This window comes from Myxine glutinosa, chromosome 4 (genome assembly GCF_964187855.1).
Source record: "Myxine glutinosa chromosome 4, kmMyxGlut1.1, whole genome shotgun sequence".
Taxonomy (NCBI): Eukaryota; Metazoa; Chordata; class Myxini; order Myxiniformes; family Myxinidae; genus Myxine; species Myxine glutinosa.
In genome coordinates, this window is record NC_136264.1 from 96,390,062 (window position 1) to 96,404,397 (window position 14,336).

Genomic DNA, 14,336 nt, shown 5'->3' on the forward strand with positions numbered 1-14,336 from the left:
GGCACAGAGAAAGCACAAGACCACGGAATACTCGACAGGCCACCACATCGCATGATTATTGTGTGGCCATTGGCAACTCGAGGGTGAGCCGTTATGATGTTTGTTTCTTCCCCACCACTGCCAAACTCTGGAACTCTTTACCTTCCCATGTATTTCCAAACACTTACGACCTTCCCCTTTACAAAAAGCAGATTTTTTTTACTTCCTCAAAAACTCTTCGACTATTCTCGTTTTCTTCGCTTTTCTGTCAATGCAGCTCTTTTATTTAATATAGAAAAAGTCAAAAAGTTTATGTTACCTTTGCTGACATGATATTGGTATCAGGAGGAGCAAAATTAGCCATTTGTTCGAGAATAAAGTAAGTTTGGAATTAGTGGAGGCAACTACATTATCTGCAACTAATGTTCGAGTTTATAAAGCCTGCAGCATACGGGTATGAATGTATGCAAATCGAAGATGTAAAAAATAATGGAAAGAACAGAGATGATAATAATACGATGGATGAATGGATGGTCTCTAAAAAAGAAGACTAAGCTCAGAAATAAGGAAGAGAAAAAAATCAATACTGGTGAAGAAGACATGGATTGAAAACGTCAAGAATGATATGGAATGCTGAGGTTTGCACAGAACTAACGCAATGGTAAGATCTGCATGAAGGAAAAAACAAAGAGGGAAATGGTTAAAACAATTGTTGTTGCCGCTGTTGTTATATTGTCTTAATTACCCCCACGTGACTATATGTGGCTTAATTACTGCTAGCACGGGAAGGGAAAAGCGGGTTCAAGCAATTGGTTCACTTCTGTCTGTCCGTAAGTCCATCTACAAACGCCTGTTTATGATCGAGGAATAACTCAATTTCAATCAAATGTTATATTTTGAACACGAATCGGAACATGAATTGAAAAACGAACCTGTAATTTAGTAATACTTTGGCTCTGAATTTGACCTGATCGCGCATGCACAAAGAGGAGTGTCATAATTTTTTTTTTCCTCTGTCTGCTTGTCTGGGATTCAAACAAATTTGAAAACCATTCTAAACAAGAAACTTACTATAAATGACACGAAGGACTAATGTAAAGTGTTAAATAAGGTGTTGTATAAGACTGCATCAATGGCGGCAAAATTCCGGAATTCATTTTTTCTACGTCCTTATCTTTATTTTATTTCAATTGAATTATTACTTCAACACTACATGGGGTAAGGTGTTCTATGAACTCTCTGGTTGTTGTTGTTGTGATTTTGTGTGGCATTGATTTTTTAAAGTAATGTTTTCATGCCTTTCCATGTTTCCCTGAAGGAATTATATCAGAGCAGACAAGGCAGGGCAGGCACATTATTATCCCTTCGCTGAAGGTCATTGGTGAGCCAACTTGGTTTTTATTGGCAATCATGCAATAACAGCATTACATTTCTCCTGAGACTTCCAGAAGCTAAGAATGCAAATTATTATTAGTGCAGCCTTCCGTTCGCAATTTGAACCCTCAATTACATCTGGGTCCTGTCACTCGGCCACTACCATGACAGAATTTGCTTTTTAGATACGAAGACAAGGCTCAGGGAAGAGCTAAAACAAAGAATGGACCAGTAATTAAGCAATAGAACAAAAGGAACAGTAGAGAGAGAGGGGGCGGGAGGTTGGACACGCCAACAGCAGTGTTGAGGAACCCAATTTCTCAGTGAAATTTTTTGAAGAGATATGTTTCAGAGGACGATCTCCCTGACCCATTAGCACACAAAAAAATTTTGGGGAGAAAAATAAGCCGGATAATCATGTTTTAAAATCGGACTATTTTCACTTCCATTATGTAAATGAGCTACTTTTGTGGAAAAGCATTATCGACCCTAAGGATGCGACAGCATTATGCTTACTTTCATCTTACTATAATTCACCAACTGTCTGTCTGTCTGTCTGTTCCCAGGTACCGCAAAAACGGCTGAACCGATCGCAACGATATTTTGGGTGGGTAATCCTGGGACCCCATGGAGTAAAATAGGCTATATTGTTTTTCCAATTTTTTTTCCGAATTTTCCAGTTTTTCCAAACACGATGGAATAATATTTACCGATATGAACAGTGATTTAATTGAAATTCTACAAATACTGTTTAGATTTTGATGATTTGCGTGTGATATGATTTAACGGATGTTTATATAAATCGTTTAAAATAAAAAAGCCTTCAATTTCTGATATTTTGCCTTTTCATTTGGGCCTCCCAATTGAAGCCCCGCCCGTAGGGTGGGTACCGTTGCTCGTTAATAAAATTGACCGTTTATGGAACAGTGCTTTGCTTGAAAATCTTCCTCTTTCCAACAACAAAAACATGCTTACTAAGGTTTAAAACGATGATAATTATTACGACAATGGAATCTTCCTCCAATCAGAGTGAGGAAATCTAAGCCCTGTGCTACAAGGGCAATCAATGGAAATCAAAACATTTTATTTTACAAAGGCGATTGTCAAAAGAAAATATAAATTATTAATACAACTGTATGAAAAATGTGAAAAAGTACAAGTTCTATGACAAGTATGATTATAATAATTAATATAACTTAATTAATTATAATTAATTAATTGTAATTAATTAATTAGTATAAGTATGATTATACAATTCATGCTCTATAACAAGTAAACATCCCAGAATTTCAAACATTATCAATTACGATGCAATCCATTCATGGGTACTCAGCACTCAGCTCCTGGTTTGCATCATTTCTAGCATCAGGACTACGCTGATGTAGATTATGGCAGAAATTTAGAATTGGCCGAAGCACCAGCACACATGCCGTACTCTTTTACAATGGTAGCAATATCTTTGATGTTCCACAGACGGGAAAGCTGGTCTTTTCACAAGTATTATGTACTCATTGATGCAACGTCCTCCTTACAAAGCACCAGGATAACATCAAACACAGCATAGTCAGGTCGGAAATCAAACAGAACGACATCGAACCAGTCTAGCCGGGCCCGGAATCGACCTCAGACTGAGCATTTCAAAGGCGAGTAAACTACCTCTGAGCTATCCTGCCATCGCACGATGCAGTTTTATAATAAAGGGAGCGGGAGACAAGATAGAGAGAGCGAGAGATAGAGATAGAGAGAGATAGAGAGAGAGATAGAGAGAGAGAGAGAGAGAGAGAGAGAGAGAGAGAGAGAGAGAGAGAGATAGAGATAGAGATAGAGATAGAGATAGAGAGAGGAGAGAGAGAGAGAGAGAGAGAGAGAGAGAGAGAGAGAGATAGAGATAGAGATAGAGATAGAGAGAGAGAGAGAGAGAGAGAGAGAGAGAGAGAGAGGGGGGGGCGGGGGGGGGGGGAGAGAGAGAGAGAGAGAGAGATAGAGATAGAGATAGAGATAGAGAGAGATAGAGAGAGAGAGAGAGAGAGGCACAAAGCACACAAGTACAACAGTCGAGAACAGGGACATCGGGAGATCTGTGGGAGGTGGAGGGCTTGGGGGCAGGGGCACGGGGAGGGGCGCGGGGGGTGAGAGAGGTATAAAACACATGGACACTGCAAGGACTTCCAGGAAAGAAGTCGGTGTTTCAAAAAGGTGGATCTGGGGTGAATTAACGGGGGTAGAAGAGATCAAGGTTTTGGATGCGGGAAGACAAGAGATGGTGGTGAACAGCTGTTTTAAAGACCTGGATGGAGGAGAGGGATTGAAGAGAGTGAGGGAGTTTGTTCCAGAGGCGGGAGAAAAGAGGAATGAAAGAGCGAAGGTGAGCAGAGAGTCTTGATTTTGGCAGTTTCACCAGAAGAGGGTTGTTCTATTACCGGTGATCTTACCTGTAGCAGATGTGCAGCAAGTTCAAACGCAGTCTGACTGTCGACCTCAGCCTCACCCTGTGGAAAGTAAAGTTTATGGGGTAGATCGGCCGTTAAAACTGATGTGGCATGGAACAAAAGCAGGATTAAAAACACAATGAAAGGCAAACGGCCACCGCACAGGCGTGCAGCCAAGCTGAACAGCACCCAAGTGGCAAAAGCTCAAGAGTAACATGCTATAAATGAGATCGAAAAAAAACAAGCAAACAAGAAGGGGAAAAACACAACAAAATGGTCATTCAATCGTTTTCTATTGAAGTGTTTCTCGTTCAATCAGGTAGAAAGACCATGCAAATCCACACCAGTTATCCTTGTCAAACTCCATTCTCTGATTGCAGTCCAGTTGAGCACCCCGACTTGTGCTTGCCTACTGGGTAGGCAATTCGTAGCATGCTGGCACCATCCATTACTTAAACCATCGTCTTTTTTCTCCCCCGCCCTCCATCGAGTGGCGTTTTATGAATTATTGATGCAGTGCTGCTGTCTGCTTCATTCCCTATAGCTGTGTTTACGAGAAGATCCGTAATCGTTGTTTCAGGGGCATTCGGTTTTCATCGAGATCTCAAATATATTATGATAAGGCGCAGGCAGTGGAATTTCGAGAAAAGGTTTGACGATTCATAATTGAAATAAGATTGAATTGTTTAATGTTTATGGTGGCCAACTAGGGACCAAGAATAGAGGACAGTTGCCTTTAGTGCAGAGTGATTTTTTTTTGTACTACATTTAGTGCTAATTCATAATAACCACAGTAGCCTGGTGTTGGCTTAGCGGTTAGGGTGCGGCATGGGATCCTGGGTTTGAATCCTGGTCGATCGCCGAATTAACGCCAGGGGGGGTGACTCAGTCTGTCATCCTTCCGAGGTCGGCGAATTGAGAACCAGTTCACTGGTAATTCCCTGTGTGTCGCAAAAGGCGAATAACAGGGTTGGCAGCAGGAAGGGCATCCGGCCATAAAACATTGCTTCAAAAAGGGGACCATCGTGCCCGAAAAAGGCCAACCCCTGCTCTGTGGGGGGAAATGACCTCTAAAGGTGGTTTTTCCTCCTCCTCTTCTTCTTCTTCTTCTTCTTCTTCTTCATAATAACTACAGTTATAGAAACTACCAAAAAGTTAAATGTGTACGTCACAATTCTCAGTTCCAGCCGCTGGTGTTTATATTTCTGTCCTTTCCTGGCATCATTCAGAAGTTGTTTGTTCCCCAGGAAATGAGTGTACATGCCATCCCTCCACTGCACATGAATCGTGATCTTTCTACCATTTTGAGCCGAAAGGCATCTTTCGCTTCGGTATTTCTGGCAAGAGGAACGTTTAACAGCGTCACATGACTGCTCACCAATGAATACCACCAATCAAAAGTTAAATTGCGGGTCAAAAGCTTGGGTCGCTCAAGAGGAAAATAGAGGGCATAAAGGCGTCCAGTTTCGTATCAAAGAGGAAAGATGGCAAAGTTTCAAATCGAGCACCTCGCTGCCATTAGAGCATTCAAATTACATCAGATGTGGCAATAGAAGTTAATTGCTGCTCCTGGCTTGATGACAGAAGATGCCATTTGCATTTTTGCCGACTCCATCCCTGCACAGTTTAAAATCCCATGTGGGCAAGGGCTACTTGCTAGTATTTGGAAAAAACAAGAAGAGTAGCCTTAATACCAAAATAAAACTTTTTACAAAAGTAATGTTGGCTCAACATGACTGTGTGCTGCAGAGATCTGGTACCTCAAAAAGTCCCAAGAGCACAAGATAGATTCCTTTGAAAGCAGAAGCCAAGATACCATTCTTATTCTTCTCCTTGTCTTCTCTTTATAAGGGGTGACGTGCAGTGGTACCACACTCCTGCCTTGCCTCGACCACGATACTTCTCCTTCAACCTTTCTCCCTCAACCTATCCACTCTCTTTGCTATTCTTCCTCAATCGACACCAAGTGTCCAGCCCACTTCAGCTGGCATTTCACCAATCTCCGTTGCACACCAATCTCCTCCCTCAGTTCATCCACCTCTTCACTCCTGCAATCCTCCTGACCCAATTGTTCTCGCAGACCTGCAACCTCTGTTGTCATTTTGTCAGTACCACCGTTTCGAGACAATAAATGTTGGCCGGCGACACACAAGACACCAATACTTTCCTTTTCAATTTTCTTGATATATTTCGGTCTGCCATTACTCCCTCAACCCTCCTCCATGCATTCGCACCCACCCGAATTCTCTTCTGCACATCTGCCTCTGGCTTACCATCACCGGCCACTGTTCCGCCCAGATTCTCAAGCCTATTTCCCTGTCTGATCTTCTTCTCCTCTAACCTGATATTCATTTCCTTTCTCTGCTGCCTGATCCACATCACCTCAGTCGTCTCCATACTCAATCTCAGTCTATGCTTTCAGAATGCCGCATTCCACTCCCCCAGTACTTCCTGCAACTCCCACTTACTCTTCCTCACAACAGCCAGATCGTCCACATACAACATCCTCCCCAGAATACCTTTCGTATTTACTACCCTCCTGCTTACCAGCTCCATCACCATGATAAACGTGAGTGGGCTTCCCTGCCTCAAACCGACGTTCACGCTGAATTCCAACGAAATTCCAGGACCAACACGAACTCTTCCCTTTGTTTCCATGTACATCCCTTCCACCAACCTAACTTCTGCTTCTGGCATTCCCATCCATCTCAATGTCGCAATCACCATCTCCCTTGGGACAGTGCTGTAGGCCTTCTCCAGGTACACAAATCCCAATGTCATTTCACCTTGCACCTCCAACAACATCTTCTCCAACAGCTTTCTCAGCGTGAACATCCAATTCGTCACCCACCTACACTTTCTAACCCCCTGTTGCTCTTCGTTGATCTCCCTTATCCTCTTGTCCAGAATCCTCTCCAGCACCTTAATGACACAACTTATGAGTGTAATGCCTCTGTATTTCCCTAGATCTTGAATGTCGCCCTTCCTCTTCCATATTGACACAATTAGTCCCGTCTTATAATCCTCTGGCATTGAACCCTCTCTCATACATATAGACAACATTATTGGAATTAAATGGACCTACTTTGCAACCAACGTGGAAGTAAGAAGAGGACAAAGCAACTTTCCACCTCTGATATTTTACGAAAAAGAAGACTTACATGGTTTGGACATATAATTCACCTACTAAGCATAAGAATATCCTACAAAGCTTTGACCTGGCAACCGCATGGAAGAATACCGAGAGGAGGACCTAAAACATCCTGGGAAAACACCATCAACAGAGACCTCCAAGGAACCAGAGTCTCCCACTCAACCATACTCGTAGCATGGTTTGGCAGAAGCAGAGTGTGGGGAAGATCCTTTCTCACCTCAAGTGTCAGAAGGCATAAGAGAAACTAAGTCTGCGTAAGTTCGTAATATCATTCTGAAAGCTGCTGCGCATCAAAACAAAATACAACATATGAAGGAAGAGATAAGGCAGAAGAAGTGATAAAAGGGCATAAGACATTTCTGGACCAGGTATATACAAAAGGTGGACAGCAGCATTGAAACTGCCTCAATTTTATTGGAGGTTGTAGATGAATCATTACAGACAGGTAGCTTGGAAATCCATGCACTGCACCTGCTGTACGTATTTACGTATTTCTATTCGTTCCACCACTGCTTTAATTGGGATGCAACATTTTTCTCATCATTGTCAAATGAGCAAATTAGTTTCTCACTTTTGCTCTTTTAAATTGACTTCATACAAGAGGGGGTTAAAAAGGTTTCGCCCCCCTTCTCCCCCCTAGCCCCCAACGACGAAGGAACAATGAATGTTCCTGCACCAGCGAAATCCGACACAGATGGTCGTCCTTTTCAATATAGTTTCCAACCAATCACACACTTTCCTAGCGTTGGGTGAGTTTACCAATGCCTTTGGAACAAAAGCAGTTATATTTGTGGCTTTGAAACTTTTGCTCTTTCATCTCAACCCACCTCCTAATTCTCTTCCCCCCACTGCCAGCCCCCATTCCCCATTTGTCTATTTCTGCTATGCTTCCTGCTATTGACAAACTTCATGAATATGTTTATTTGCTTGTTTTTGACATCCATAACTTTAAAGTCATCAAATTGTTAGTTGAGTACACATGAAAAATAAAAACAAGCAGGAACCAGCCATCTTTCTATTTGGACAAGTTGTTCTGTAGCAGCAGTTGTTCCCAAGACGACACAACACGACTTTATGGATTGTTTCAAATCACTCGCCACGCATTTTAAAGTTGCAGACTTAGCCAGGAGGAGGTGATCCATCCAACTGTAGTTCTAGGTTTACAGATCAATTGTACAAACTCGACTTCCACCATAGTACAATGAATAGTACGAGTTGGACAAAATAATAGCTATTACAAATGGTTTTACAATATTTACCAGGCAGGCTAATGTTGAACCAACCTGTCTTTACTGCCTGAGAAAAATGAAGCCAACTTGTCATGATAAGAACTGGAGTTTTACCAAACACATTGATTGATTGAGTCAAGCTTGAATATAAATGGTGTTGTCCATAATTGCGAAACTCCCTGTTCCGGTTATTTCAGAAGTTTGCTTTGAATGGCTTTGAATAGCAAAAATAGACAGAAACAACTGGATAATTGAGCAATGTAAAAACGCAGAACAATTTACAAAGAGAAATGCAATACAGACGTTGTTTTGCAAATTAGTAAGAGAGCTGAGTGGGTTGAGGAGGTTGAAGAGGTGCAACGAGGTTGATGATGCCGGCCGTCAGATGCAAGCAGGGGAAATTAATTGAGCAAAAACAAAAAAATGAAAAATCACTCCTAGAGCGACACTTGGAAAAAGAGAACAAAGTATAATGGCACTCAGTAGAGCATCCTTTTGACCTCACAAATAATTGATAGTTCAATTCAGTGACCTGATATGCAAATCGTCTTCAAATGTTAAGTTAATCGGATGAAAATTGTCAATTTTAGAAATTTGACCTATGTTGACCTTTTGGCCTATGTTGACCTCAAATATAATTGGTAGTTGAATTCAATTCGCCGAAATGTATATCCTATTCAAATTTCAAGACAATCGGATGAAAATTGAGGATTTTAGAAATTTGAAAAAAGTGGTTGACCTTTGGCCTATGTTGACCTTTTGGCCTATGTTGATCTCAAAAATAGTTGGTGGTTGAATTCAATTCGCTGAAATGTATATCCTATTCAAATTTCAAGACAATCGGATGAAAATTGAGGATTTTAGAAATTTGAAAAAAGTGGTTGACCTTTGGCCTATGTTGACCTTTTGGCCTATGTTGATCTCAAAAATAGTAGGTGGATGAATTCAGTTCGCCGATATGTAAATCCTATTCAAATTTCAAGTTAATCGGATGAAAATTGAGGATTTTAGAAATTTGAAAAAGGTGGTTGACCTTTGGCCTATGTTGACCTTTTGACCCCAAGATATATGGTATTTTGTCGGACCACGAACTCTACCATTTGGTAAAGTTTCGTGAAGATCGGTTTAAAATTGTGTCCTGTAGGCAAGTATGAGTGAGCGGACAGACAAACACACAAATGAAAAATCACTCATAGAGCAACACTTGGCAAAAGAGAACAAAGCAGAATGGCACTCAGTAGAGCATCCTTTTGACCTCTTGTATAATTGGTGGTTGAATTCAGTTAGCTGACATGAAAATCCAATTCAAATTTCAAGTCAATCGGATGAAAATTGAGGCATATAGAAATTTGAAAAAAGTGGTTGACCTTTCGCCTATTATGACCTTTTGGCCTATGCTGATCTCAAAAATAGTTGCTGGTTGAATTCAGTAAACTGATATGTAAATCCCATTCAAATTTCGAGGGAATCGAATGAAAATTGAGGATTTTAGAAATTTGAAATTGTTGTTGACCTTTGACCGATGGTGATCCAAAAAATAGTTGGTGGTTGCATTTAGTTTCTTGATATGTAAATCCCATTCAAATTTCAAGTGAATCGGATGAAAATTGAGGATTTTAGAAATTCAAAAAAAAGTAGTTGACCTTTGGCCTGCGTTCACCTCTTAGTCGATGCTGATCTCAAAAATAGTTGGTGGTTGAATTCAGTTAACTGATGTGTATATCCTATTCAAATTTCAAGTGAATCGTATGAAAATTGAGGATTTTAGAAATTTGAAATTGTTGTTGACTTTTGGCATATGTTGCTCTTTTGGCCTATGGTGATCTCAAAAATAGTTGGTGGTCGAATTCAGTTTGCTGATATGTAAATCCAATTCAAATTTCAAGTGAATCGGATGAAAATTGAGGATTTTAGAAATTAAAAAAAAGTGGTTGACCTTTGGCCGACGTCGACCTTTTGGCCGAAGCGGCTCTCAAAAATATTTGGTGGTTCAATTAAGTAAGCCGATATATGAATGAATTAATGATCGTTTTTAAGGCCATTTTCCCCGCTAGAGCGGGGGTTAGCCTTGCGGGCCCCATGACAATCATGGTTCCCTGTTTGAGGCAATGTTTTTATGGCCGGATGCCCTTCCTGACGCCAACCCTTAGTCCGCGCACTTCAGCATCCACGTGCCATCCGCATCCACGCGCCATAGATGCCATTCGCATCCACGCGCACTTAGTCCGCGTTTGGAGTGAGGCAGCGAACAACCAAAAGCGAGGAACACCAAGCCGATATGTAAATCCTATTTAAATTTCAAGTCAATCGGATGAAAATTGAGGATTTTAGATATTTGAAAAAGGTGGTTGACCTTTGGCGTATATTGACCTTTTGGCTTAAGCTAATCTCAACAATAGTTGGTGGTTGAATTCTGTTAGCCGATATGTAAATCCTCTTCAAATTTCAAGTGAATCGGATGAAAATTGAGGATTTTAGAAATTCAAAAAAAAGTGGTTGACCTTTGGCCTGCGTTCACCTCTTAGCCGATGCTGATCTCAAAAATAGTCGGTGGTTGAATTCAATTTGCCTATATGTATATCCTATTCAAATTTCAAGTCAATCGGATGAAAATTGAGGATTTTAGAAATTTGAAAAAAGTGGTTGACCTTTGGCCTATGTTGACCTGTTGACCTTTTGACCCCAAAAATATAGAGGATTTTGTCGCACCACGAACTCTACCATTTGGTAAAGTGTCGTGAAGATCGGTTTAAAATTGTGACCTGTAGGCAAGTATAAGTGAGTTGACAGACAAACACACACACACACAAACAAACACACACACACACACACACACACACACACACACACACACACACACACACACACACACACACACAAACCGGAGTGAGCAACATACTTGCAAAAAAAAAAATTTTTTTTGCAATGTAACAAACAAACAAAGACAGAATAACAAACGCAACCAACCAATATACTTGAAAAATCTTCAATTATGTAAGTAACAAACAGACAGACAGACAGACAGTGGTGAAAACATAACTTCCACCCACCTTTGGTGGCGAAAGTAATAAGTCACCTTGTAACTAGAACGGCACTCGGTAGGGCTCATACCTCCACCAGGCTGAACAGTTTATGTTTTGTATCCCACTGACGGGTCGAATCTGGATTCGGATCTGAACCAATATGTAATCGGATTGTTCTTGTCACCTCCTCAACTCATCCACCAAGTTTTGTCATAATCCGTCAACAACGTTTTGAAAAATTAAAGAATTCTTGCATCCGGATCTTCACCAAAATTGAATCAATTCGTCCTCGTCATGCACCCAACCTGTCCACCGAGTTTCGTCCGAATCCGTCCACAACTTTTTGAGATATCCTGCTCACAGACAAAGAGACATACAGCCAAACAGACAGACAGACAGACAGACAGACAGGGGTGAAAACATAATCCCCGTCCATCTTCGGTGGTGGAAGTAATTACCCCAATTAGCCATCAGGATTGATTGTGTAGACAGTTTGTTATCTTCCTGCCACCCCTGATTACTTTTCTTTGTTTTATGCGCTTTAACCTAATGTTCTTGTTCCCTTTATTTATTTTCCTGGCTATGTGCTTGTTGTCATGGCGTTTGTGAGGGCAGGCACCTTGGTGTTGGCCTCATGTCAACTGGGTATCCATGCACCGGGAGGTCACATGGTGAAGTATGCAGCCAATGGAAGAGCCGTTGTGACATCAAACGTCAGGGTAATAGAACTTTTTTCCTGATTGTGCAATGGTCAGTGAGGTCCAGCGCCAGAGGGTTCTCATTCCAGTCAAGGTGCAGTTCAGGCGTGAGTCAGTGCCAGTGGAGTCGGGTCAGCGAGAGTCGGAGGCCAAGCAGTCGGGGTATAAGTTGGCAGCAGTGAGTGTAAGCAGTCTAAAAAATGTTTGTTGGGTGAAGCCATTTTTGTTCTAGTGAAAGTGGAAACTTTGGGTCCATCTCCTTCATTTCCTCCTCCTCTTGGCATTAATTGTATTGTATTGCTTTATTTTGTCGCCGTCACATCATAAATTAAATACATCATTTTCCCCTTATTTTGCTGTGGTTTTTCCGTCGCATGTCAAAATATCGGCACACAGTTTAAATTATAATCGTCATTTCCCCCCCCCTTCCCTGGTGTTGGGCTAGCGGCTAGGGTGCCGGCTTAGGATCCCAGGATCCTGGGTTCGAATCCCGGTCGATCGCTGAATTAACGCCAGGGGGGGTTGACTCAGCCTGTCATCCTTCCGAGGTCGGCTAATTGAGTACCAGTTCACTGGTAATTCCCTGTTTGTCGCTAAAGGTGGCAAAAAGGGTTGGCGTCAGGAAGGGCATCCGGCCGTAAAACATTGCTTCAAAAAGGGGACTAAAAAACAACAACAACCACGGTTCCCGAAAAAGGCCAACCCCCGCTTGCGGGGAAAAATGGCCTCTAAAGGTGGTTATTTCCCCCCCTTCGTGGTTTGTGTCCACGCACAAACACGCCTTACGCAATCCAAAACAGAAGAATGCAGAATCCAAAATCCAAAACAGAAATCCAAAACATGCAGAATTGATCTCCGGCAAGACCTGGTGTGAGTCCCGAAGGGACTGGCCCCCTTACAAATTAATCTGGCTCAATCGTTCCTGCTGAGATGATGGGCAATTACAGGAGAAGATCTCTTGTTTGATCCCCCATCCAAAACCGTGATCTTTTCTACCCCCGTTAATTCACCCCAGATCAACTTTTTTGAAATTCCGACTTCTTTCCTGGAAGTCCTAGCAGTGTCCATGTGTTTTATACCTCTACCTTCCTGTGCCTCCTCCCCCCAAGCCCTCTCCCTCCCACAGATCTCCCGATGTCCCTGCTCTCAAATGTTGTACTTGTGTGCTTCCCTCTCTCTCCCAATCTTGTCTCCCGCTCCCTTTATCTTATGTTTTATGTGTCAGTTTGTCTTTTTGTGATTAATGTTAGCTCTTACACGAGCCTCGATCTTCTATACAAAAAAAAGAAGAGTATTTGAATGGCTTACCATGGCAATCCTGGCACGTGCATTGAGGTAGAAAAGTTCAACGGTGGTACTGTCCTTCAGAAATGCCACGCTTTCGATGTGGAAACTGTGCAAAGACAGAAAGAGGAATGGGGAAGGAGAGGGAAATAAATATTGAGAATAATACGAAAACGAAGGGAAGGATAAGACAAGAGAAGAACAGCAAAATATTTCAAGGCTTTTGCCTTTTTTAACAAAAAATTTACAAAAATTTGCCTTTTTTTATTTTATTTTTTTTGTGCAAAATCGAGGCTCGTGTAAGAGCTAACACATTGAGCATGAAAACATGCACATACACATAAAACATACAATGAAGGAGCGGGAGACAAGAGGGGGAGAGAGAGGGAAGCACAGAAGCACAACAACAGTAGAGAATAGGGATGTCAGTAGATCTGTGGAAGGGAGAGGGCTGGGGGAGGAGAGAAGGGTACATGGTACAAAAAGATTGCCTTGTTAAAATATAAAAACAGATTTTCCTTCCAAATTGCTAATTCCTTTGAGCCAAAACAACATTTTGATGACATAACATCCTTCATCATTTCATCAACTTGCGTGCAAATCCACTCAACAAAAACAATTGAAACTTGGCATCAACTCAGGGTGATAAAGATGACATCATCGGTGAAGTGGTTTTCCAGCCATAAATAGTTTTGAATTGGTTGAATCGAAATCCTTATCCAAATGTACACTGAAGATTTTTCATTTGAAATTGTCTGCTACACCGTCAGCCAGAGAGCTCCCTGGTGTGGACATTCAGGATATTGAACATGTAACCAGGATCGAACCTGATAAATGTATTAACATATTGTTACGTTTAGGGGGGATAGATAAAAGAATACCAGAGAGGTAGAACTGTTTGGGAAGTAGCATGGACCGCATGACGTGTAGGAGCATTTTGATGTAGTGAGACTCGGGAGACTGTAGCTTAAGGTTGTTTAATTGGTGAAAGCGAGGGATGGTGCCATGCTAATTATCTGTAGGGTTTAAGGATAATGTTCTCCAGTGCATGCCTTCCCTCTGTAAATTTTCCCTTACATTTTTTTGCACAACCTTAAAACAACAATAACTGCCGACAAAAGCCAAGAACGAGCCAGTCGGACTAAGCCCCGCCCCAATGGACCTAA

General features: G+C 41.6%; 1 protein-coding gene across 2 annotated transcripts in view; it reads right to left on the minus strand.

Moving 5' to 3' along the window:
* Nucleotides 1-14,336, minus strand: part of LOC137425928 (FERM domain-containing protein 4A-like) — a 296,129-nt gene that overhangs the window by 237,804 nt on the left and 43,989 nt on the right. For both annotated transcript variants that reach the window (XM_068114650.2, XM_078776193.1), the window contains exons 4-5: nucleotides 13,195-13,279; nucleotides 3,786-3,842 (exon numbers count right to left, since the gene is read on the minus strand). In XM_068114650.2, the coding sequence (XP_067970751.2) occupies nucleotides 3,786-3,842; nucleotides 13,195-13,279 (142 nt within the window). The remainder of the gene's footprint in view (nucleotides 1-3,785; nucleotides 3,843-13,194; nucleotides 13,280-14,336) is intronic.